This window comes from Salmo trutta, chromosome 14, assembly GCF_901001165.1.
Source record: "Salmo trutta chromosome 14, fSalTru1.1, whole genome shotgun sequence".
In the NCBI taxonomy this organism is placed as follows: Eukaryota; Metazoa; Chordata; class Actinopteri; order Salmoniformes; family Salmonidae; genus Salmo; species Salmo trutta.
The window spans coordinates 80683673-80706656 of record NC_042970.1 but is presented as its reverse complement, the minus strand read 5'-3'; the positions used below and the strand labels follow the sequence as shown (position 1 = coordinate 80706656).

The 22984-nt window shown below is 45.9% G+C and overlaps 4 protein-coding genes across 9 annotated transcripts; 3 read left to right on the top strand and 1 right to left on the bottom strand.

The window, feature by feature from the left end:
- Positions 1-11982: 11982 nt before the first annotated feature.
- On the top strand, positions 11983-13927 carry LOC115147581 (uncharacterized). Of its 6 annotated transcripts, XM_029689841.1 has the most exons (6): positions 11985-12126; positions 12644-13018; positions 13127-13297; positions 13394-13506; positions 13610-13663; positions 13904-13927. In XM_029689841.1, exons 2-6 carry the CDS (start codon positions 12645-12647, stop codon positions 13915-13917), a joined length of 726 nt encoding a protein of 241 aa, XP_029545701.1. In that variant the 5' UTR covers positions 11985-12126; position 12644; the 3' UTR covers positions 13918-13927. The 6 variants fall into 6 exon arrangements, with proteins under 6 accessions (XP_029545700.1, XP_029545701.1, XP_029545699.1 ...); XM_029689840.1 differs by lacking the exon at positions 13904-13927 and having other exon boundaries at positions 11983-12126; positions 13412-13506; positions 13610-13760; XM_029689839.1 differs by lacking the exon at positions 13904-13927 and having other exon boundaries at positions 13610-13760.
- Positions 13847-15603, top strand: LOC115147578 (uncharacterized). Its single transcript, XM_029689837.1, has 3 exons — positions 13847-15042; positions 15139-15346; positions 15445-15603. Exons 1-3 carry the CDS (start codon positions 13921-13923, stop codon positions 15573-15575), a joined length of 1461 nt encoding a protein of 486 aa, XP_029545697.1. The 5' UTR covers positions 13847-13920; the 3' UTR covers positions 15576-15603.
- Positions 15584-17338, top strand: LOC115147580 (uncharacterized). Its single transcript, XM_029689838.1, has 4 exons — positions 15584-15791; positions 15899-16149; positions 16251-16499; positions 16596-17338. The coding sequence occupies exons 1-4, from the start codon at positions 15615-15617 to the stop codon at positions 17155-17157; spliced, it is 1239 nt and encodes a 412-aa protein (XP_029545698.1). The 5' UTR covers positions 15584-15614; the 3' UTR covers positions 17158-17338.
- Positions 17339-20685: 3347 nt separating this feature from the next.
- Positions 20686-22489, bottom strand: LOC115147896 (uncharacterized). Its single transcript, XM_029690155.1, has 4 exons — positions 22394-22489; positions 21583-21819; positions 21227-21451; positions 20686-21130 (listed from the first exon to the last, which is right to left on the bottom strand). Exons 2-4 carry the CDS (start codon positions 21708-21710, stop codon positions 20686-20688), a joined length of 798 nt encoding a protein of 265 aa, XP_029546015.1. The 5' UTR covers positions 21711-21819; positions 22394-22489.
- Positions 22490-22984: the final 495 nt, after the last annotated feature.

The window sequence follows — 22984 nt, the reverse complement described above, 5'->3', positions numbered from 1 at the left end:
CAGGCATTGTGTGTGTGTGTGTGGGTGGTTAGGATTAACTGTTCTGCAAGATGTTAGCTTGGTATAATGATTGTGTAAGGTTACTGGCAGTGTTTAGGCAATATCGCATTAGTATTAAGAGACATAAAGAATATATTTATTACAGTCTTCAGGCGGAAATTGAAACTAAGGGGGGGGGGGGACTTGAAAAGGTTAATACTCACAGTAATCATTCAGTAAACAAACAGGATTATTAATTTTTTTAAAACCTTGTTTAATTTTAAATGAATCCATCAGTGTGATTATCAGTTACACAATGTAAAATAACATTATTTCCTTTGTAGAAACATCTTATGTGTGACAACGTCCTCATCGATTCTTTCATGTCTCTTTGTCTTCAGGGGGAGACTCAAGTCCCTGATGCAATGCTAATGTTAATCCAAGATGGCGTAGCAGTTCAGACGTCCTTTACCCTCCTCTTGTCGTGTCCCGTGTATATATATATTTACATATTTTTTCTTCGCATATCTTTTTACATTTTTTTCTTCTAAAAACTCAACCTCAAAGCACTCTCCTGCAACCTGCCTCACCAATTTAAAAAAGAAAGTATTATTTACCTCAAATCTGAAATCCACAACAGAAGCTAGCCAGAGGTTAGCCATTTTCACTGGCTAACGTTGGAGTTCAGCTAGCCACGGTTAGCGGTCATCAGATATCCATTAGCTCGAAAAGCTATCGCCAGTCTTTGTACAGCGCGACTCAGACCAGAGCATACCGGTCCTATTCTCTCTCCTTTCCCCGGATTTCTACCGCATGCTCTGGACATTTACACCTGGATCTTGCTACCTGAGTGACTATTGGCAACGTCGGTCCCGGAATTAACACACATTATTCCGGAGCTAGCCAGCTGAAGGGTTCCGTCAGCCACTCGTGGGCTTTTCCTGAGCTAGCCAGCTGAAGTGTCTCCTGGGCTACAATCACCTATCCGGACCCGTTTTACTGCCGATGCGGAGGCCCATCTGGCCTTCACGACTGGACCACCGACGTTATCTGCCCGAGGGAGTTATCCAACTGGCCCCTCCGTCGCGACGTAACCTGATCGCCCATTCTGGGGCCCGCTAATAGTTAGCTGTCTTATCGGCTGCGATCTGAATAACTTTTCTTGGGCCACTATAACTAACTATTTTGCCAACTTGGACTGGTCCCCCCTTCCACACGGAACCCCACTAATCCACAGACGGAAACGCACGAGGTGGCTAAAAACAGACCTCCCTCCATCTTCCACCAGCTTGCTACCCGGCTATGGCTCGGCTAGCTGTCTGAATCTCACTGGACCCTTTGATCACTCGGCTAAGCATGCCTCTCCTTAACCTGTTGAGGATCTTATCCCGATCTTATCCCGGTATTGGGATTCATTGTCATGTGACCATGGCGGGGAATTCAAAACTGCAAGAGTAATCATTTCAAAAAATCAAATAATCAACTATTTTCCTCCATTTGAAAGATATATCTCCTAAATCTAACCACGCTGTCCGATTTTCAGAGGCATTACGGAGAATGCATAAAGTTAGGTTATGTGAGGAGAGTACATTGACAATAGCTGCGTGTAATGTTTAGCCAATTCAAAGAAGGGCATCAACAGACAGAAAACTAGCTAGAATTATGCACTTACCTTTGACAATCTGCATCAGATGACACTCATAGGACATTATGTTATACAATACATGCATTTTTAGTTCCATCAAGTTCATATTTATATCCAAAAACAGCATTTACAGTCGCGGTGAAATTCAGAATTTTTTTCGGCTCGAATGCACCCAGTGAATCCAGCATTACAAATCACGGAATTACTATTCGAAAACATTGGTAAATTATAATATTGTCATTCAAAGAATAATATATTATCATCTCGTAATTGCTACCGAAGGGCCAGATCTCAAAATAACTTTACTGGGAAATCACATTTTGTATAAACTGGGTACTATGCTAACAACAATAAGCTATATGCTAAGCTAAGCTAAGCTATACCGTTAGCATTAGCATCATCTAATATCGATAATAACATTCTAAATATCCCCTTACCTTTGATTATCTCCATCAGAAGGCGCTGCCAGAGATCCCAGGTCCAGAACAAATGTGGTTTCTTTTGACAAAGTTCATAATTTATGTCCAAATAGTTAGCGTTCAGTAGGCTCCCACAAAATGAGGTGGGCAGTGTAAAGTCACGTCGAAAAACTAAAGAAAACCTAGTAAATAATCTATTTACGTTTGTTTAAACATGTCAAACGTTGTTTAGCACTAATCTTTTGTTCCATTTTTAACGTGAAACATCAGTAAACATCAGTAATATTTTCACACAACCTATCAAGTGTCTAGAATAAACGATAATGACAAAGGCACTCTTCTCAGATTCATGCGCAGGCGCAAAAAATGAAGTGATGACGTGTCAACTTGTAAGCTTTCTAATTCGGTGTGTATTTATCACAGATGCTTCAAACAACTTTCTAAAGATCGTTGACATCTAGTGGAAGCAGTAGGAGTTGCGAACTGAATCCTTTCTCACTGTGGTATCTTTAAAACAATGACACTAAATAGTACAGCCACAAAATTCTCATTTTTTTTTATCTATTTTTCTCAGGTTTCTGCCTGCAATATGAGTTTTGTTATACTTACAGACACCATTCAAACTGTTTTAGAAAATTCAGAGTGTTTTCTATCCGAATGTGTTAATAATATGCATATCCTAGCTTCTGAGTTGGTGTAGGAGGCAGTTAAAAATGGGCACATATTTTTTTCAAAATTCTCAATACTGCCCCCGTGGCCCGTAGAGGTTAATGTCAATATGCCTTGTCCATTGCTGTTCTGGTTAGTGTTTATTGGCTTATTTCACTGTAGAGCCTCTAGCCCTGCTCATTATACCTTATCCAACCTCTCAGTTCCTCCACCCACACATGCTATGACATCTTCTGGTTTCAATGATGTTTCTAGAGACAATATCTCTCTCATCATCACTAAATGCCTAGGTTTACCTCCTCTGTACTCACATCCCACCATACCTTTGTCTGTACATTATACCTTGAAGCTATTTTATCGCCCCCAGAAACATGCTCCTTTTTCTCTCTATTCTGGACGTCACAGACGACCAATTCTTATAGCTTTTAGTCGTACCCTCGAGGTGAATCCAGGCCCTGCAGTGCCTGGCTCCACTCCTACTCCCCAGGCGCTCTCTTTTGATGATTTCTGTAACCGTAATAGCCTTGGTTTCATGCATGTTAACATTAGAAGCCTCCTCCCTAAGTTTGCTTTATTCACTGCTTTAGCACACTCTGCCAACCCGGATGTCCTAGCTGTGTCTGAATCTTGGTTTAGGAAGTCCACCAAAAACTCTGAAATCTTCATCCCTAACTACAAAGTTTTCAGACAAGATAGAACGACCAAAGGGGGCGGTGTTGCAATCTACTGCAGAGATAGCCTGCAGAGTTCTGTCCTGCTTTCCAGGTCTGTACCCAAACAATTTGAACTTCTACTTTTAAAAATCCACCTCTCTAAAAACAAGTCTCTCACCGTTGCCGCCTGCTATAGACCACCCTCTGCCCCCAGCTGTGCTCTGGACACCATATGTGAACTGATTGCCCCCCATCTATCTTCAGAGCTCGTGCTACTAGGTGACCTAAACTGGGACATGCTTAACACCCCAGCCATCCTACAATCCAAGCTTGATGCCCTCAATCTCACACAAATTATTAATGAATCCACCAGGTACAACCCCAAAGCCGCAAACACTGGCACCCTCATTGATATCATCCTAACCAACGTGCCCTCTAAATACACCTCTGCTGTTTTCAACCAAGATCTCAGCGATCACTGCCTCATTGCCTGCACCCGTAATGGGTCAGCGGTCAAACGACCTCCACTCATCACTGTCAAACGCTCCCTGAAACATTTCAACGAGCAAGCCTTTCTAATCGACCTGGCCATGGTATCCTGGAAGGATATTGACCTCATCCCGTCAGTAGAGGATGCCTGGTTATTTTTTTTAAATGCCTTCCTCACCATCTTAAATAAGCATGCCCCTTTCAAGAAATTTATAACCAGGAACAGATATAGCCCTTGGTTCTCCCCAGACCTGACTGCCTTTAACCAACACAAAAATATCCTGTGGCGTTCTGCATTAGCATCGAACTGCCCCCGCGATATGCAGTTTTTCAGGGAAGTTAGAAACCAATATACACAGGCAGTTAGAAAAGCCAAGGCTAGCTTTTTCAAACAGAAATTTGCTTCCTGCAACACAAACTCAAAAAAGTTCTGGGACATTGTAAAGTCCATGGAGAATAAGAACACCTCCTCCCAGCTGCCCACTGCACTGAGGATAGGAAACTCTGTCACCACCGATAAGCCCACTATAATTGAGAATTTCAATAAGCATTTTTCTATGACTGGCCATGCTTTCCACCTAAATACCCCTACTGCATTCAACAGCACTGCACCCCCCACAGCTACTCGCCCAAGCCTCCCCCATTTCTCCTTCTCCCAAATCCATTCAGCTGATGTTCTGAAAGAGCTGCAAAATCTGGACCCCTACAAATCAGCTGGGCTTGACAATCTGGACCCTTTCTTTCTAAAATGATCTGCCGAAATTGTTGCAACCCCTATTACTAGCCTGTTCAACCTCTCCTTCGTGTCATCTGAGATTCCAAAAGATTGGAAAGCAGCTGCTATCATCCCCCTCTTCAAAGGAGGTGACACTCTTGACCCAAATTGCTACAGACCTATATCCATCCTACCTGCCTTTCTAAGGTCTTTGAAAGCCAAGTCAACAAACAGATTACCGACCATTTCGAATCCCACCGCACCCTCTCCGCTATGCAATCTGGTTTCAGAGCTGGTCATGGGTGCACCTCAGCCACGCTCAAGGTCCTAAACGACATCGGAACCGCCATCGATAAGAAACAATACTGTGCTGCCATATTCATTGACCTGGCCAAAGCGTTTGACTCTTAATCACCACATCCTCATCGGCAGACTCAGTAGCCTTGGTTTCTCAAACGATTGCGTCGCCTGGTTCACCAACTACTTCTCTGATAGAGTTCAATGTGTCAAATCGGAGGGCCTGCTGTCCGGACCTCTGGCAGTCTCTATGGGGTTCAATTCTTGGGCCAACTCTTTTCTCTGTATACATCAATGATGTCGCTCTTGCTGCTGGTGAATCTCTGATCCACCTCTACGCAGACGACACCATTCTGTATACTTCTGGCCCTTCTTTGGACACTGTTAACAACCCTCCAGATGAGCTTCAATGCCATACAACTCCTTCCGTGGTCTCCAACTGCTCCTAAATACAAGTAAAACTAAATGCATGCTCTTCAACTGATCGCTGCCTGCACCAACCCGCCTGTCCAGCATCACTTCTCTGGACGGTTCTGACTTAGAATTTGTGGACAACTACAAATACCTAGGTGTCTGGTTAGACTGTAAACTCTCCTTCTAGACTCACATCAATCATCTCCAATCCAAAGTTAAATCTAGAATTGGCTTCCTATTTCGCAACAAAGCATCCTTCACTCATGCTGCCAAACTTACCCTCGTAAAACTGACCATCCTACCAATCCTCGACTTCGGCGATGTCATTTACAAAATAGCCTCCAATACCCTACTCAATAAACTGGATGCAGTCTATCACAGTGCCATCCGTTTTGTCACCAAAGCCCCATATACAACCCACCACTGCGACCTGTACCCTCTCGTTGGCTGGCCTTCGCTTCATAATCGTCGCCAAATACATTGGCTCCAGGTCATCTACAAGACCCTGCTAGGTAAAGTCCCCCCTTATCTCCGCTCACTGGTCACCATAGCAGCACCCACCTGTAGCACGCACTCCAGCAGGTATATCTCTCTGGTCACCCCTAAAGCCAACTCTTCCTTTGGTCGTCTCTCCTTCCAGTTCTCTGCTGCCAATGACTGGAACGAACTACAAAAATCTCTGAAACTGGAAACACTTATCTCCCTCACTAGCTTTAAGCACCAGCTATCAGAGCAGCTCCCAGATCACTGCACCTGTACATAGTCCATCTATAATTTAGCCCAAACTACTACCTCTTCCCCTACTTTATTTATTTTATTTATTTTGCTCCTTTGCACCATATTATTTATATTTTAACTTTGAACTTTCTTCAAATAACAAATCTACTATTCCAGTGTTTTACTTGCTATACTTTATTTACTCTGCCACCATGGCCTTTTTTGCCTTTACCTCCCTTATCTCACCTCATTTGCTCACATTGTATATAGACTTATTTTTCTACTGTATTATTGATTGTATGTTGTTTTACTCCATGTGTAACTCTGTGTTTTTGTATGTTGTCGAACTGCTTTGCTTTATCTTGGCCAGGTCGCAATTGTAAATGAGAACTTGTTCTCAACTTGCCTACCTGGTTAAATAAAGGTGAAATAAATAAATACAAAAAATGCTGGGCTACCAGCATGTCCGCAGGCTTGTCAGGGCCTTGGTGGTGGTGAGGAACCGTCAGGGGCTGTCGGACCGCAGGGTAGACAGTCTGGTGCCACTGTGGCTGGCGCTGCCAGACTATGACAAGCAACGCTTGATCTACCCTGCCCGACACCAGGAGAGGATCGTTCAGGGGCGGTTCAAGGCAACTAAGGGGAAGTCATCCATTATCTTAGGAAAAGACTCTCTCCAACGGTATGTTGTTCATGTCCTCCACCTTACTGTTATATTGCCTGCCTTTACATTAAATGCATATGAAGGTCAGGCGATGGCTATCATTATTTTTCAATGTTCTCTAATTATCTCCTCTGTTTCAGTTGCCTTCTCGGACTCAACTCGGGCCCTGCAAATTGGCCAGGCACCAGCCGTTTGGTGGAGGCAATTTGCAGTCAGCTCTGCCAAATCCATCCCAGCGCCACGCAGTCTGCCGGTGTCAAAAAGAGCAGGTGGGCGCTCATTCTGGCAGACTACGTGGCCATCCGGGAGGCAGTGCTGAACAGCCTGAGGTTGATGGCCCAGACCAACATTCAGCTCTTTGAGCTGAATAAAAGGACCATCAGTCAGTGGTAAGACATTAACTTATGGAAGACTTGTTACATAAACCAATGTGACTAATGACAATCTGAGTGACAGCTTGTGTTTGTTTTCTCTACCTGTTTCAGGTACTCCCGGCGTCAGAAAGAGAGGGAGAGGATGGTGCTGAAGCAGGGATTGGGGCTCGCTGTTGCCCCCAGCGTCACCGCCAAGCCCCTCCACTTCCAGCGGGAGGGTATAAAGGCACCCTTCCCTACGCCGCACCCCCCCCCCCCCCCCCCCCCCGGTCCCACACCAGACCACCCAGCAAGGAGAGCCCGCCTAAGCACTCATTCTGCCAGCCCACCTGGAGCAACAACCCCCCGCACTTCCCAGCCCCTCCGAAGCCCAAGGACCACAGACGGCCTGCTCTTCACCTCCTCCAGTGCCAAGGACAACGGCTTGGAGGAGGAAGAGGATGGCAGAGGACACAGAGGAGGTGACAGCCGGGTAGAGAAGGCAACGTGAGCAGTACGTCTGCGCCAAATGCGGGTTGCCAAAGCGGCGGGAGGTTCCGTTTCACGCCCTCACAGGAGTTGGTCCTCAACGTCACACCCAAGGCAGTAAAAGTGGCCACTGACGGCCCCCCTGCTTTTGGTGCTCAGGGCCCTCCTGTGAGGACTAAGAAGTGGGAGGAAGTGGAGGCAGAGGCTCGAGCCTGCGTCGTCTCCGAGGGAGGTGAACACGGTGCAGATTCGGTCATCCTGAGCCGGTGCATTGTTCAGTTCAGCAAGTACCGGGGTCAGACCTTCAAGTGGATGATGGAGAACTACGTGGGCTACATGGTGCACGTGGTAACAGTGCATCAGAAGGAGAGGGAGCGAGAGCGCAGCGTTTCCCAGCATCCCCTGATGAGCCAACAAGGACCCCTTGACTTGCTACTCGTGCGCCTATCCGGCCTTCGCTGAGATGGTCAGGTTCAACCGGAAGCACGAGGTAGCTAAAGTCCTCCCAGCCAGGTGAGTTTGTTTAATTCTCCTCATTGTATGTAAGATGTAACTCTTTTGCTCTGACAGTTAATTGGTTCCCGTGCTGATTTCAGGCCAGGAGGGCAAGGCCCTTGTTGGCATCGGGAAGTACAAGTGGGACACGCTGCAGGGCCTGTATGAGGCTATGGGTGCGGACAGGATAAAGTAATGGGCGTGCGTCTTTTGTGTTTTCTATGTTCATCTCAAATGTTCCCTCTGCTGTGTCTCACACAGATATGTCAGGAGCATGAGGACGCAGACACCCCGTTATCTTGGGAGTGCGATGGCCGCCTTGATTGACTACATTCAGCGCAGAGACTAGGAGGGGGTAGCTGCTGTGACCAGGCCCGCCGCAGCCAGCACCACCCGGCCCAAGAGTGCGGCTACGTAAATGTTACATATCATCTTAAAGGAAAATATAATTCTACTTGTTCCACACAGTTGGAAATGCTGAAATATTTGCTATGTTTTGTTTTCAAAGGCTTCTTGGTCCTGCGATCTCTGCGTTTCTTTCAAGGCGCTCTCTCGCCCAGGTGAACTGCAGGCGAAGATGAAGAAATAGGGGTGTCTTTCCCTCGACCAGCACTGCCACCAACAGATCTAGCGGACGCAGAGCTGGTCAAAGCTGCTGCTGACATAGACACATGTATTTTACGTCACTATTAATTGACATAGGAAATTTGATACGTTTTGATAAGTATTCAGTTAAAGTTTGCTGACATATTAAAGTGTGTTAAATTTGTCGCTATCGTCAGCCCAAGGAAATGTATTGGTAAGAGTCATCTGGGTTTAGAGGAGAGTCACTGCATGTATGAACTATTAACTGAATCACTGTTATCTACATTTGTAATATGTCTGTCCATTCATGCTTGCATTTATTTTATTTATTCATTCATTCATTTAACCTATTTATTTCTGTCACTGCAAAAGCCGTAGCCCTACAGGTCCCCCGATCGCTCCCTCGGCCTCTGCCCCCAACTGACCAAGCCCCGGTTCCTGCCCCGGTCCTGGCCCCGGTTCCTATAATTACTCCACATTGTTAAGATATTAAACACTATGCCAAATTGGACCGCTAGCGTCCCACATACCCTAGAGAGGTTAACACTAATATATAGATTCCTAAAAACAGTAGTGCAACACTAAATCAATTACGATATAATTTTCAATTGTCTTTTTTTGTACATTTGTGGACATTTGCGAACATGTGCATGGCTCCCGTTGATGACCTCACAGCATTAACACAATTTAGAAAATAAATACAATACAATAGTTCACTCTTAAAAGTAGTGTAACACATCTCAAAATAACCTTAAAAAAATGTATTATAATAAATATGAGGGATTTTCGGTGAAATACATAAGGTATATGTTATACCTGTAAAACATACGTAGCATTTGCTTCGGCACAGGTGTTGTGCTGAAAATCTCCCCTCTGCCAGAATCCCCCCCTTCGCGTTCTTAATTGCTGTGACTTGATTGCTAGTTGTCGTTTCTGCTCTCCACTCCTTTGTCAGTTTAGCGAACATTTCACTGATCTTAGTAGCAGAAAGCATTTTTGTCTGCAGTTTTCGGTTTGGCTATTTGTTTCAAGTGTATGTTGCGGTTCTAGCTTGTATGGCGCCCTGGGCGAACCCCCCCTTCAGCGCCCGCCCCGCCCACACCCGGGAGCGCCCCTTATCGCCCCCGGCAAGATGCCCCTGGGCGGCTGCCCATGTCGCCTGTACCTAAATCCGCTACTGATTTTTGTATTAGTCTATAAATAAATCTCTTTGCCAAAAATCGTCACATCTCCAATGTCTTATTCAACTAGTATTTTTGAAAGTGTAAGGATAATAATTCATAGTTGTTCTGAAATGTTTATTGCTTGCCAACATTTTACTCCCTCCTCTATGTTTAATATAACACACATACATTCATTATTCGTTTTGGTTGCCTATCCTGACGTGAAGTTTGTTCTATAGAAAGTATTTGACTCTGATGTGTGTCACAGAAAGTATTTGACTCGAGCCACAAAATTAAGGAAATTAGAAGGGGGTGGGGGGGATTCTGGCAGGGGGATTTTCGGCACAACACCGGTACCTAAATTACTTGATGTTAGCTAGCACACAGTAAAAACTGGAGTGTTTTTTTCTGGAGTTAAATTTATTTTCCTCTCAAGTAGTGAAATGAAATCATTTTAGAGTGTAATTATTACCAGTGGCCGCTGGAGTGGGAGCAAAAATACAGATTCAATTATATTGGAGCAAAACAGCATGACCATGCCCACTAATGTTGGTTAAATTTAGATTTTTCCACCATTGTCAAGTGTCTGGTGAATGGAAAGAGTGGACAGATCGAGAGCGTGGATCTGCCGAACATCAGAAGTCATTCACAGAACCACAGAATTACTTCATTTCTATACTTAATTAGAATTCCAGGTAAGTTCACTGTTATTGGTTAACTTTGTGTGCAAATTAAAAGTGTTGAGCAACATTACAGCTAGCTAGCATTGTAGAGTAGGCTTAATGTTACTGCACGATTTGCACAGTCAGATGCAAATGTGAGCATCGAGCAAGAGCTAAATAGCTAGCTAGCTTCAGTAACTTTAAGTTATACCACTTTTAGTGGTTTATGGACAGTATGTACACCCGGTGGATCGGTGCATCACCTGTTTTACATTTTCAACAGAGCGGTATTGGCTATTATCAGTAGCTGGCGGACTTTACTGACTACTGCCAGCGCAACATGTGTTTTACTCTGAAAACCGAGCTGCTAGGAGACAGTTAGCGGCAGTTGGTCTGTGCTACATGTGTGTTTCACTCAAGTTTAGAGCTATTAGACAGTTTTTAGCTGCAGTTTGGTCGGTGCAACACGTACATTTTATCTGAACAGAGCTGATACTCAGTGTTGCCAACTTAGCGACTCAGTCGCTATATTTAGCGAGTATTCAGACCCCTCTAATGACATATTTTCAAAAAATCGACTAGCAACAAATCTAGCGACCTTTTCTGTTGTTATTTGGAGACTGACTTGAAAGCACATATCGTTCTTACTCTTCTCAACGAGCAGCGGGTGCTGCCGTGAGCCCCATCCCAAAGCACTCACAGGCGGCCCAGTCCTCACGCAGCAGTCCCCCCCAGCTGCAGTCAGAGCAGGAGATGTTCACCCCTCCGCTTCCAGACTGCAAATGAATCAAGCATGCGGGAAGCCACCGCTGGCTGATATAAATGTAAAATGTTCTTTGTCTAAAATAAATTACTGCATTTGACTCACACAGCCTCAGTCACTTACTCACCTTGTCCACTGTGTGTGTGCCTATCTGTGACATAAGCTAAACATCTAGCTGGCTAGCTCATCATGTCTCAGTCTAAACTGTACACTCAAAAATACAGAAAGGAGTGGGAATCAAACCCTGAATTCAAAGGCTGGTTGAAGCCGTTTATTGGAGATGATACACGGGCATACTGCCTGTATTGTAAGGCTGATTTCTACGCCAAACTTAGCGATGTAAAAAAACACGACAACTCAAAAACATACTCAAAAGGCAAAGCCTTATAACAGTTCCACCCAAAACAAGCTGCCATTTATGGTTAAAAAAAATTGACTCTGCAAAAAAGGCTGAGGCCACCATCGCTGAACACTGTTCCATGCTGGCATGCGATCACATTGGAGAAGCATGTAGAGCTGCTTTCTCAGACTCCACTGCTGCTACCCACTTCAAAGTGCACAGAAATGATAAATGGTGTTCTAGGACCATACTTTCTGAAAAAGTTGGTCGCAGATGTGGGTGACCAGCGTTTCAGCCTCCTCCTCGTGCAATCTGAGCCAGGGAATCTTCTTTGCTTTCTGTTGCTTTTCTGTTTCAAATCTTTGGCTAACCTCATTGGCTAGTTGCATTTGTTGCACTTTTGGTTGCAGAGACTGATTGGTGAAATTGCAAATTACGCCACCAATGGGATTCTTATCTGTTATTCATGTCCCGCCTCCCCCAAAATCCACGGAGAAATTCTATAGTTAGTTCTGCATCATTCCGAGTACTTGTGAGAAAGATAGTTGGAAAGGTAACGTTAGCTATATTTCATCACGGATTTCGGAACACAATTGTGTATTTAGGTGAATTAAGGTGAGTTTCAGTTGTTGATTTTGTTGTCATCACGGATTTCAACAAACGTTTGGGTATTTAGATGAATTAATGTGAGTTTCAATCGTGGTCGTAAAGGTAAGGTTAGCTATATTTCATGGCAGGTTTCAGAACACAGTTGTGTATTTAGGTGAATTAATGTGAGTTTCAGTCGTCGATTTTCTTGAAAACGAGTCCTGTCGCTAGCTAATAATGTGTAATAAAGGGCGATAATAATTGATAGTGAACGTTATATATTTAGATATTCAGCCAATGTAGTTCACGTGCAGTGTTAACTTAGTGTACTACAACGCACACTTGCCAGCTAGCTAACGTTATATGTAGAAAGAAATGGACATTTAACGCTGTATGGGGCAGCTAGCAAACATATGTAGAATCAAATTGACATTTAACGCTGTATAGGCTCTACTGTAAGCAGGGTAGCAATGTGGTCCACTGTGTATTGCTGTCAACAAATAACAACGTATGTGTGTGAATAACCTCTCTTAATGAAAGGAAGAATGGATTATGTCTACACCCCTGCTTTCCGGTTGGAGCCCTCTGGTGCCCTCACCCTGAGGGCATCTGAAGAGGCTGCCAGGGTTGCCAGGACCATCCAGGAGGAAGAGTGTACAGGTGTAGTCCGGGTGCTGAAGCCACGACAAGTGAAGGCAAAGGCTTGTGTGGTAGCCAGAGGGGGTGACCCGGATGATAGCCGACTGGTGGACAGTGAGAGGGCCATCCAGTTCGGCAAATACCGTGGTCAAACCTTCAAGTGGCTGCTAAGCCACAATGTCGGCTATGCCGTCATGGTCTTGGCTTCTCACCAGCAAGAGAGGGAGATGGGGGACACAGACATGTCTCCTGAAATGGCCAACAAGGACCAGTTTGACTGGTACTCTTTTCCTTAAATAGTTGTAATTTCTTATAAAAAAATGACATAAACATGAAATCAGTCAGAATCACAATACAATTTATAACATTTTCCCAACCATCCGGACAGGTATACTAACCTGTTTCCTGAGGTCCAGAAGGCAGTGGAGGAACGCAGGGTACGGGATGGGACCTTGCCCCCCCGACCTGACCAGGAGGACTCGTGCCTTGTTGGCTTTGGGAACCACAAGTCCCTTACCTACAAAGACCTTTATGAGGCCAAAGACAAGGAAAGGAAGAGGTATAGTGACCTTACATTGTAATGACCATTGTAAAAATCTCTTTAAGCTCTTTTTGGCCTGTTTGGGACTTGTTTATTTCCTTTATCTCAATACAGCTACATGGCCTGCTTTAGGAAATACCAAGTAAAGCCGGGGACCTCAATGGGCCACTTCAAGGTCTATTTCCAGCGCAGGGACACAGCAACAGCTGTAGAGCCTCCTAATCCATGTAAATATATATTCTGTAGTCATCTAAGTCAATCAAATAGTAAATCAAACAGTGTAGCAATTGACAATATAACTGTGTCATTATGTTTGTCTGTGTTTCTTAGCTGCCGAGCCATCAGATCAGGAGTTGCTGTCTATCTGCGTGGGTTTTGACCAAGGTACTGTACTCTGTTATGGCACTTTGTTTATTTCTGTTGAGAAGAATATACATATGAAATGACCTTTCCCCTAATAACTATCTATTGTTGTTAACATTAACAGGATACCACTTTAAAGTGTAAGGTAAGTGGTAAAACTGTTAAAACACCTCCTAGCCGGGCTTAGCAATCATTGTAGAATTTCTCATTTTTGCATCCATTTTGCTTGCCATTATTGATTGATTCTCTGCTCTGTTGCAGGTGCTTCTCCCTGAGGGATGGAAGCAGACCCTCCCAAAGGAGCAGCAAGAGTGGGTCGAAGAACTAGAACCCCAATCCACACACTCCTCACCCTCTCCCCAAGCCCCTCCTTCCTTTATCAAAGTGTTTCTAGAACCCCCATCCACACACTCCTCACCCTCTCCCCAAGCCCCTCCTTCCTTTATCAAAGTGTTTCTAGAACCCCCATCCACACACTCCTCACCCTCTCCCCAAGCCCCTCCTTCCTTTATCAAAGTGTTTCTAGAACCCCCATCCACACACTCCTCACCCTCTCCCCAAGCCCCTCCTTCCTTTATCAAAGTGTTTCTAGAACCCCCATCCACACACTCCTCACCCTCTCCCCAAGCCCCTCCTTCCTTTATCAAAGTGTTTCTAGAACCCCCATCCACACACTCCTCACCCTCTCCCCAAGCCCCTCCTTCCTTTATCAAAGTGTTTCTAGAACCCCCATCCACACACTCCTCACCCTCTTCTCCTCCTTCGGTAGAGCTGGAGTGGCACCTCCCAAGCTGCTGTATGTCAACCGGGACTGCTGCGCCCTGATGGGAAAGGGGAAGACGGCAGCCATGTTCAGCCAGTGGGATGAACTCATCGTCCGGCTGGATGTGTGGCACTTCATCCGTCGTTTTGCTCGGGGAGTGACCACAGAGAGCCATCCTCTCTATGCTCTCTTTATGCAGCGGCTCTCCTCCTGCATGTTGGTGTGGTGTGCAGATGATGTGGAGCGCCTGCGGGAGGCCAAGCGAGGTGAGCTCAAGGAGAGCCACATCACGGGGCTCAGCGACACACAACTGATGAAGAGGATCAGCCTGAAGGAGATGGCTCGGCACTGTCGTCGACGCACGCGCGGGGCGGAGGAGACCGAGCGTCTCATCGGGGAGCTCCTGGACACCTTCATGGATGCCACAGACACCATGGGCATCCGGCTCCTGGACCGTGACCGAATGCAGGCCATCTGGCAGACCCAGAGACACCACCTGGTCTGCATTCAGGACCCCCCTGATGTCAGCATCTACACCAACAAGGGCAAGGACGTGACCGAGGGAGGGGTCATCCTGCCTGTGTTGCGCTGCTCACGTGGGTCCACCTCCCTGGAATCTTCAACCGCTTCATTCCTGGTATGTTAAATGTTAAACTGGGTCATGTTGTTACGTCGTGTTGTGTTAACAACTGTGTGTATGTGAAGAGTTCTTATTTCTTGTTGTCATTTATAGGAACAAGTGCGTGTGCCGAGCACTTTCAGGCCTACCTCCTTGAAGGGTTGGTTAGGTGGAATGAGGACCGTGCCGCAGCGGAGGGGGGGGGAGAAGCAGACCCTGCACTGCTATGATGGTGTAGCCCAGTACGCCATCAATGAGCTGAGCCAGAAGCTCCTGGGCTGCAGTCTTGTGAAGGATCACACAAGGCCTGCAAAGTACACTGGTATGTATTTCTAAATTATACAATTATATACACACACACTAAAACATGTGCAGTCTGTTTATGTACTACTCTCTTTTTTTGTTGCCTCTCTGTTTAAGGGGAACTCATTGGGGTCGAGTACCTCTTCTCCCAGACCCATGGTGACCAGAGGCTGGAGTCCAACCTCGGTAAGGACCCAGATGTCCCAGACGGGACACCTGATGTATTTGAGGGAGGAGAGGGAGAGTAGGAGGACCTGGGAGAGCTTGAGGAGGAGGATGACCCCACCATGTCCTTGCCCGCACTCGATGACAGTCTCCCACCAGTACCTCCACTCAGGAAGGCCACTCCACCGCTCACTAAGCCCACTCAACCCAACCCATCCCAGGTACCTGTCGTCACACCCCCTGATGACACTATGGAGGTGGACACTACACCAGCTGCCAGTCAGGACCTGGACGATGACGTAAGTGACTATCCACATCCTAACAGCTCACTCTCAAGTTTCTTTCCATTCATGACAATTAATCTGACTATTACTCCAACCCTTCCCTATGACTCTTCTATTTCCAGGAGTACATAGGACCTGATGGGGTTAGTGGATACCAGCACGTGGTCCTCCTGGCCAAGAGTCTGGTGAGGCTGCTGGAGGGGCCATGGATCTCTAACAGGCAAATAGAGGAGATCATGGCTCTCTGGGGAAATCTCCCGGAAAGAGACAAGGCGGCAGTCTCCTACCCAGAGAGGTTCCGGGACCGAGTCCTGCAGGGGCACTTTAAAAATTCAAAGACCTCCACCGTGAAGGGGGAAGAGAGTATGAAGCGGTGCGTACTACACATTGTTCTAAACTCACTACACACATAAAGACATGAGTGTATTTCTCATTAACGTGATGTTTCCTTTTGTTAACTTAATCTACCTTCAGCTCCCTGCTTGGCCAAGGCTCTGGACCTGCTCAGTGGCCCAACACCAGCAGGACAGTGGAGGCCATTTTTGTGGAGCTGTGCCACAAGCACCCTGCTGGCAAGACGGTTCTTGGTAACCGGGTCAACAGGTGGGGTGCTATCCTGGGGGACTACAGGAGGATCAGGACCATGGTGCTGGGCAGCCCAAACCTGAAAACCCACACAAGGCTGCAACTGTTTGAGGTCAACAAGCTGACCTTGACACAGTGGTAAGTTTTTAAAAATATGTTGGTATATTTTATGTGTAGTTCACTGGTTGACAGTGTTCCTGATAACAATTAACATATTCCATGTTTTTCACACAGGTACAACAAACGGATATCCTCTATGGAGAGAGTGGCCCTGCACCAGACCCAGGACAGCATGACTGCAGAGAGGGAAGAGTCAGGCTCCTTCCACGCTGCAGTCAGGAGCACTTCACCGCTGCCAGGCCCATCAACCAGCAGCACCTACCAGCTGCCAGAGGACAGAACGGGACAGGCTACACAGCGTGGCAGAGCAGCCACTAGTCAGCCACTGCCACCTCTACCGCCACCCAGTCTGCCTACCACCTCCCTCCCTACAACGCCAGTCTCCCAAGAGCTGCCCTCGACCTCCACTCCTCTTCCCCCTCCTCCTGCTGGACCCAAGGTCTCCAGGACCACCGAATGGAGAAGGAGGAAGAAGCTTGAGTCTGGCATTACAGTCAGAGCGCACAAGCCATACGAAGGCTGTAAGTGCTCTAAATGTGGCAAGCCTAAAACTTCTGAATTTGGACACAGTATGTATGGTACTGTGAGATTCTGTGCCGCTACCTCTGGTGGCCAAACTGTTGAGGAGTGGCTGGCAATCATGAGGGCCCAGCATGGTGCTAGCCAAGGCCAGTAAACTCTGACTGACTGACGTGTAAAGTAGTTCTTGTACATATGTTCTTTGTTGTTTTGTTTTTTTATGACATTGTTTGTACCTTTAGCTCATTTAAAATTCTTAACTTGTAACAAAGTATGTGGTTATTATGCTGGGTTGTTTCACACGTGACATTTCCTGTGAAATAAATAATTGAATATAAGCACTTTTTCTCCCTTGGAATTCATTTAGATTTGTTGTCATACACTCTCTTTAAAGTTCAATAAACACACTGTTTGCAGAGTTGTAGCACATAAAAAACAGGCAAGTTCTACTGAGACATTTGAGATGACCAGCAGATACTATAGGTGACAGCAGGGAGTCAATCACCCCCAGCCTCCCCAGTGATGCCCACTAATCTGATTGGTTGCTGCGCACCTTCACTTGTTGAAGTTTGGGAGAGTGAGTTTGCAAAGAACTATTACTCAAGATGGATACAGTTTTCAATAGGCCAGGCTATAGAAATATTATCGATGCAGTCTACAACTCTACAGACCGTAAACAAAGAAGGTAACTTGTTTTAACATATGTAATATATCTGAATATTTGTTATCCACCCTTTTCAGTGTATCTGCTAATTCTAATTCTCACAGCTACATAGGCTGGATAAGGCAGCTCAACACCTTGCCTGGGACAAGAATGCGTGCTTTCCAACAATATATTTTGAAAAAGGATCGGAGGAGGAAGAGGAAGAAAGCACACAAGGCCCAACTGGACTTGATAAGAATAAAAAGGCAGCCGAGGGAAAGAGAGGAGAGAGCCCAGCGGCATGCTGGGAAATACAAGGACCCACCTCCACACCTGAAATGTAGCCGTCCATGGTGTTACGAACCGGCTCAGAGTTCGCAACAAAAGGGAGACAACGTGGAGACAAGGAGTATCAAAAATATATATTTTTTAGATACCATAACTAGCCCAACCAAAAACAAGGTGTCTGCATGGAGAGAGTCTCTCCAATGACTGTGGAAGAGGTGTCTTTATCCTGGGACACACCTGAGCCCAGGTGTTTCCCATCTAGCTGACGACCCTTCCAACTCCGCCCACTGGCGTCCTAATAAGGAACAAGAGCGAAGAAAGAAAATACAGCAGACAGAGTTGGAGGGTCGTCACAATGGTGGCCTCCAGTTCTGAACTGGCGGTTCCCCAAAGGTGAGGTCTTTATCCCATACATTTTGTTCAACTTACAAAAAGAAACTATCCAAACAATAAATAATCAATAAAACTTAAGTTAATGAAAAGAAAAACAATCAATTTCCCTTTGTGTAATGTGTTATAATAAGCCACTACCTGTGTTTCCCTCTGTAGACAAGAAACTGAAGCCAGCTCCATCTAGAATCAACAAGGGGGTCAGGAGGAAAGATAAGCGGCACCCACCAACAAGCAAACCCTCTATTGCTAGAGTTGCTGCCACTTCCACCCTCACAAAAGGCCTCCCCTTGACCAGGTACACAGATTTGAGGAAGAGAAATGCACAGGCTGGTCATGGACCTGTGACGAAGAGGAGGTTTCCTGTTGCTTTCCCCTGCAAGGTATGTGGCAAGCCTAAAAGAAAAGAATTTGCCCACAGCCAGTACAGGGGAGAGCACTTCTGTGAGGCAGCAGGAGGAGGAAAAACTGCTGTGGAGTGGTTGGAGGAGAAGAAAGGCCCTGGGCCTCGGGTGCCAAGGACCACAGGAGGCGAAGGAAGGAGTTGGAGGGTCGTCGTAAATAGTTCTGTAATATGTTCTGTAATATAGTTCTGTAATTTCAGTGAGCAAGCCTTTCTAATCCACCTGGCCCGGGTATCCCGGAAGGATATTGACCTCATCCCGTCAGTAGAGGATGCCTGGTTATTTTTTTAAATGCCTTCCTCACCATCTTAAATAAGCATGCCCCATTCAAGAAATTTAGAACCAGGAACAGATATAGCCCTTGGTTCTCTCCAGACCTGACTGCCCTTAACCAACACAAAAACATCCTGTGGCGTTCTGCATTAGCATCGAACAGCCCCCGTGATATGCAACTTTTCAGGAAAGTTAGAAACCAATATACACAGGCAGTTAGAAAAGCCAAGGTTGGCTTTTTCAAGCAGAAATTTGCTTCCTGCAACACAAACTCAAAAAAGTTCTGGGACACTGTAAAGTCCATGGAGAATAAGAACACCTCCTCCCAGCTGCCCACTGCACTGAGGATAGGAAACTCTGTCATCTCTGATAAATCCACTATAATTGAGAATTTCAATAAGCATTTTTCTACGGTTGGCCATGCTTTCCACCTGGCTACCCCTACTGCAGTCAACAGCACTGCACCCCCCACAGCTACTCGCCCAAGCCTTCCCCATTTCTCCTTCTCCCAAATCCAGTCAGCTAATGTTCTGAAAGAGCTGCAAAATCTGGACCCCTACAAATCAGCCGGGCTAGACAATCTGGACCCTTTCTTTCTAAAATTATCTGCCGAAATTGTTGCAACCCCTATTACTAGCCTGTTCAACCTCTCCTTCTTGTCGTCTGAGATTCCAAAAGAATGGAAAGCAGCTGCTGTCATCCCCCTCTTAAAAGGAGGGGACACTCTTGACCCCTACTGCTACAGACCTATATCTATCCTATCCTACCCTGCCTTTCTAAGGTCTTCGAAAGCCAAGTCAACAAACAGATTACCGACCATTTCGAATCCCACCGCACCTTATCCACTATGCAATCTGGTTTCAGAGCTGGTCATGGGTGCATCTCAGCCACGCTCAACGATATCGTAACCGCCATCGATAAGAAACAATACTGTGCTGCCGTATTCATTGACCTAGCCAAGGCTTTCGACTCTGTCAATCACCACATCCTTATCGGCAGACTCAATAGCCTTGGTTTCTCAAATGATTGCTTCGCCTGGTTCACCAACTACTTCTCTGATTGAGTTCAATGTGTCAAATCGGATGGCCTGGTGTATGTATAACATTGGCATTACACCATCAAGAGCAGTTTGAAGAAAGTGCATCTGGGCCACTGACCTGTGGACGGAAATGTCTATACTTGCATAAGGTAAGCTATTCATGCCTTATATTGTTTTACCTATGTGTTATAGCTACTGCTGTAGAAAAAAACATTAGCTCTACCAAGAAGTTGAGTTTTCACTTGAAGATGTATCGATAAATCATGTTTGATTTGTATATGTATATTTTAATGTCTATCCCTTTTTTTTACAGGTTCATCACGATCCTGTCTGTTTTTGCTATACAGTACTTTTATTTCACTATCTAAATAAAATGTTAATGTGCTAATAAAACGTGCATTTTGCTTGGGAACGGACCGATGTTAGTCTGGTGTCTCGCCTCAGAACTGCCTACCATGGGTTACCCTACCAGTAGTCTTATAGACTACAGACAATATAGCTCTGAGGGTCCTCAACACACACAAGCCTCTTCACTGCGCTCAAGGTCTCGGTCCAGGTAGAGGGGGACAGTGAGCTATTTACAACAACAAAAAACATCCGACCACCCAGCCAGTGGCTCAGTTTTCTTCACCTTGCCTCTTAGCGTCCTTAATTTCCGCCGGCCACAATCTTACCCCCCCGCAGCAACAGAGCAGAACGCCACGCTGCCGAAGCGGCTGTGCCCTGTCTCCCGCAACCCGCATTTGGCGCAGATGTACTGCTCACGTCGCCTTCTCTTTCCGGCTGTCCCCTCCTCTGTATCCTCCGCCATCCTCTTCCTCCTCCAAGCCATTGTCCTTGGCACTGGAGGAGGTTGGGAGGGGCCAGGATGTGCAGGGGGGTTGTTGCTCCAGGTGGGCTGGCAGAATGGGCAGGCCCTCCTTGCTGGGTGGTCTGGCGTGGGACCGGATTAGGGAAAGGGAAGGGTGTCTTGCTACCCTCCCGCTGGTAGTGGAGGGGCTTGGCTGCAGGGAGGGGCTGGGCGGTGACGCTGGGGGCAGCAGCGAGCCCCAATTCTTGCTGCGGCACCATCCTCTCCTGACGCCGGGAGTACCTGAAACAGGGAGAGAAAACAAACACAAGCTGTCACTCAGATTGTCATTAGTCACATTGGTTTATGTAACAAGTCTTCCATAAGTTAATGTCTTACCACTGACTGATGGTCCTTTGATTCAGCTCAAAGAGCTGAAGGTTGGTCTGGGCCATCAACCTTGGGCTGTTCAGCACCTCCTCCCTGATGGCCACGTAGTCTGCCAGAATGAGCGCCCACCTGCTCTTTTTGGGATGGATTTGGCAGAGCTGACTGCAAATTGCCTCCACCAAACGGCTGGTGCCTGGCCAATTTGCAGGGCCCGAGTTGAGTCCGAGAAGGCAACTGAAACAGAGGAGATAAATAATTAGAGAACATTGAAAATAATGATATCCATCGCCTGACCTTCATATGCATTTAATGTAAAGGCAGGCAATATAATAGTAAGGTGGAGGACATGAACACTAACAACATACCGTTGGAGAGAGTCTTTTCCTAGGATAATGGACGACTTCCCATTCGTTGCCTTGAACCGCCCCTGAACGATCCTCTCCTGGTGTCGGGCAGGGTAGATCAAGCGCCAGCCACAGCGCCACCAGACCATCTACCCTGCGGTCCGACAGCCCCTGACAGTTCCTCACCCCCACCAAGGCCCTGGCAAGCCTGCGGACATGCTGGTAGCCCGGCATTGCATCAGGGCCTTGCGTCGCCCCCTGAAGATAAAGAGACATGGAAGAATCGATGAGGACGATGTCAAACATTTAGGGGTAACACATAAGATTCTTCTACAAAGGAAATAGAAAATGTTTTATATTGTGTAACTAAAAATCAGATGGAATCTGGTCAAATGTAACATGTTTCAAGTTCAACTGTAGTTTGTTTTTTATCCTGTTTAGTGAATGATTACAGTGAGTATTAATTGAGTTGACATGAAACTTTGTGTATGCTAATTTAGGAAACCAGAACCTAATCACATAAGAGGAAATTGCCTAGGATCAGAGATCAGGGTCAGGCCCAGAAGATGGATAGCTAAACAAAGAGGACCATGGATATTCCACAGGGGAAAGAAGGGGAAAGTCATTGGGGTCATAAAATGTATAGCTGGGTAGGTGACGCCTTCAAGGGAAGAGTATAAGATGTGTTGTGATCTTTCTAAATGTATGCACTCAGCTGATGGCATCCTTGGTATTAAACACCTGAAAATTGTCTTGAGTTTGTCTCAATTCCTTATTTCAAAGAGGTTGCAATAGCATTTTTATTTTCAACACAAAGGTCAATTATAATTACCTCTCAATCAGAGGAGTGGTCAGGGTGAGGAGAATCGTGGCGATTTTTTATTTCACCAGGTAAGCTAGTTGAGAACAACTTCTCATTTACAACTGCGACCTGGCCAAGATAAAGCAAAGCAGTGCGACACAAACAACAACACAGAGTTACAAATGGAATAAACAATCGTACAGTCAATAACACAATAGAAAAAAAAGAGTCTATATACAGTGTGTGCAAATGGCGTGAGGAGGTAAGGCAATAAATAGGCCATAGTAGCGAAGTAATTACAATTTAGCAGATTAACATTGGAGTGATAGATGAGCAGATGATGATGTACAAGTAGAGATTCTGGTGTGCAAAAGAGCAGAAAAGTAAATCAAAACAATATGAGGATGAGGTAGGTAGATTGGGTGGGCTATTTACAGATGGACTATTTACAGCTGCAGCGATCGGTTAAATGATGTTTAAAGTAAGTGAGGGAAATATAAGTCTCCAGCTTCAGCAATTTTTGCAATTCGTTCCAGTCACTGGCAGCAGAGAACTGGAAGGAAAGGCGGCCAAAATAGGTGTTGGCTTTGGGGATGACCAGTGAGATATACCTGCTGGAGC

Excerpts from the sequence above, each read along its gene's own strand:
- LOC115147896 (XM_029690155.1), bottom strand. The coding sequence starts at position 21,710 with ATGGTCTGGTGGCGCTGTGGCTGGCGCTTGATCTACCCTGCCCGACAC. Across the intron at positions 21,452-21,582 it reads GGAAAAGACTCTCTCCAACG|TTGCCTTCTCGGACTCAACT; the intron begins GTATGTTGTTAG and ends CCTCTGTTTCAG. Across the intron at positions 21,131-21,226 it reads CAAAGGACCATCAGTCAGTG|GTACTCCCGGCGTCAGGAGA; the intron begins GTAAGACATTAA and ends TCCCTGTTTCAG.
- LOC115147580 (XM_029689838.1), top strand. The coding sequence starts at position 15,615 with ATGTCCTTGCCCGCACTCGATGACAGTCTCCCACCAGTACCTCCACTC. Across the intron at positions 15,792-15,898 it reads GTCAGGACCTGGACGATGAC|GAGTACATAGGACCTGATGG; the intron begins GTAAGTGACTAT and ends TTCTATTTCCAG. Across the intron at positions 16,500-16,595 it reads AAGCTGACCTTGACACAGTG|GTACAACAAACGGATATCCT; the intron begins GTAAGTTTTTAA and ends TTTTTCACACAG.
- LOC115147581 (XM_029689842.1), top strand. The coding sequence starts at position 12,633 with ATGAAAGGAAGAATGGATTATGTCTACACCCCTGCTTTCCGGTTGGAG. Across the intron at positions 13,298-13,393 it reads AAAGACAAGGAAAGGAAGAG|CTACATGGCCTGCTTTAGGA; the intron begins GTATAGTGACCT and ends ATCTCAATACAG. Across the intron at positions 13,507-13,609 it reads TGTAGAGCCTCCTAATCCAT|CTGCCGAGCCATCAGATCAG; the intron begins GTAAATATATAT and ends TGTGTTTCTTAG.
- LOC115147578 (XM_029689837.1), top strand. The coding sequence starts at position 13,921 with ATGGAAGCAGACCCTCCCAAAGGAGCAGCAAGAGTGGGTCGAAGAACT. Across the intron at positions 15,043-15,138 it reads CTTCAACCGCTTCATTCCTG|GAACAAGTGCGTGTGCCGAG; the intron begins GTATGTTAAATG and ends TGTCATTTATAG. Across the intron at positions 15,347-15,444 it reads AAGGCCTGCAAAGTACACTG|GGGAACTCATTGGGGTCGAG; the intron begins GTATGTATTTCT and ends TCTCTGTTTAAG.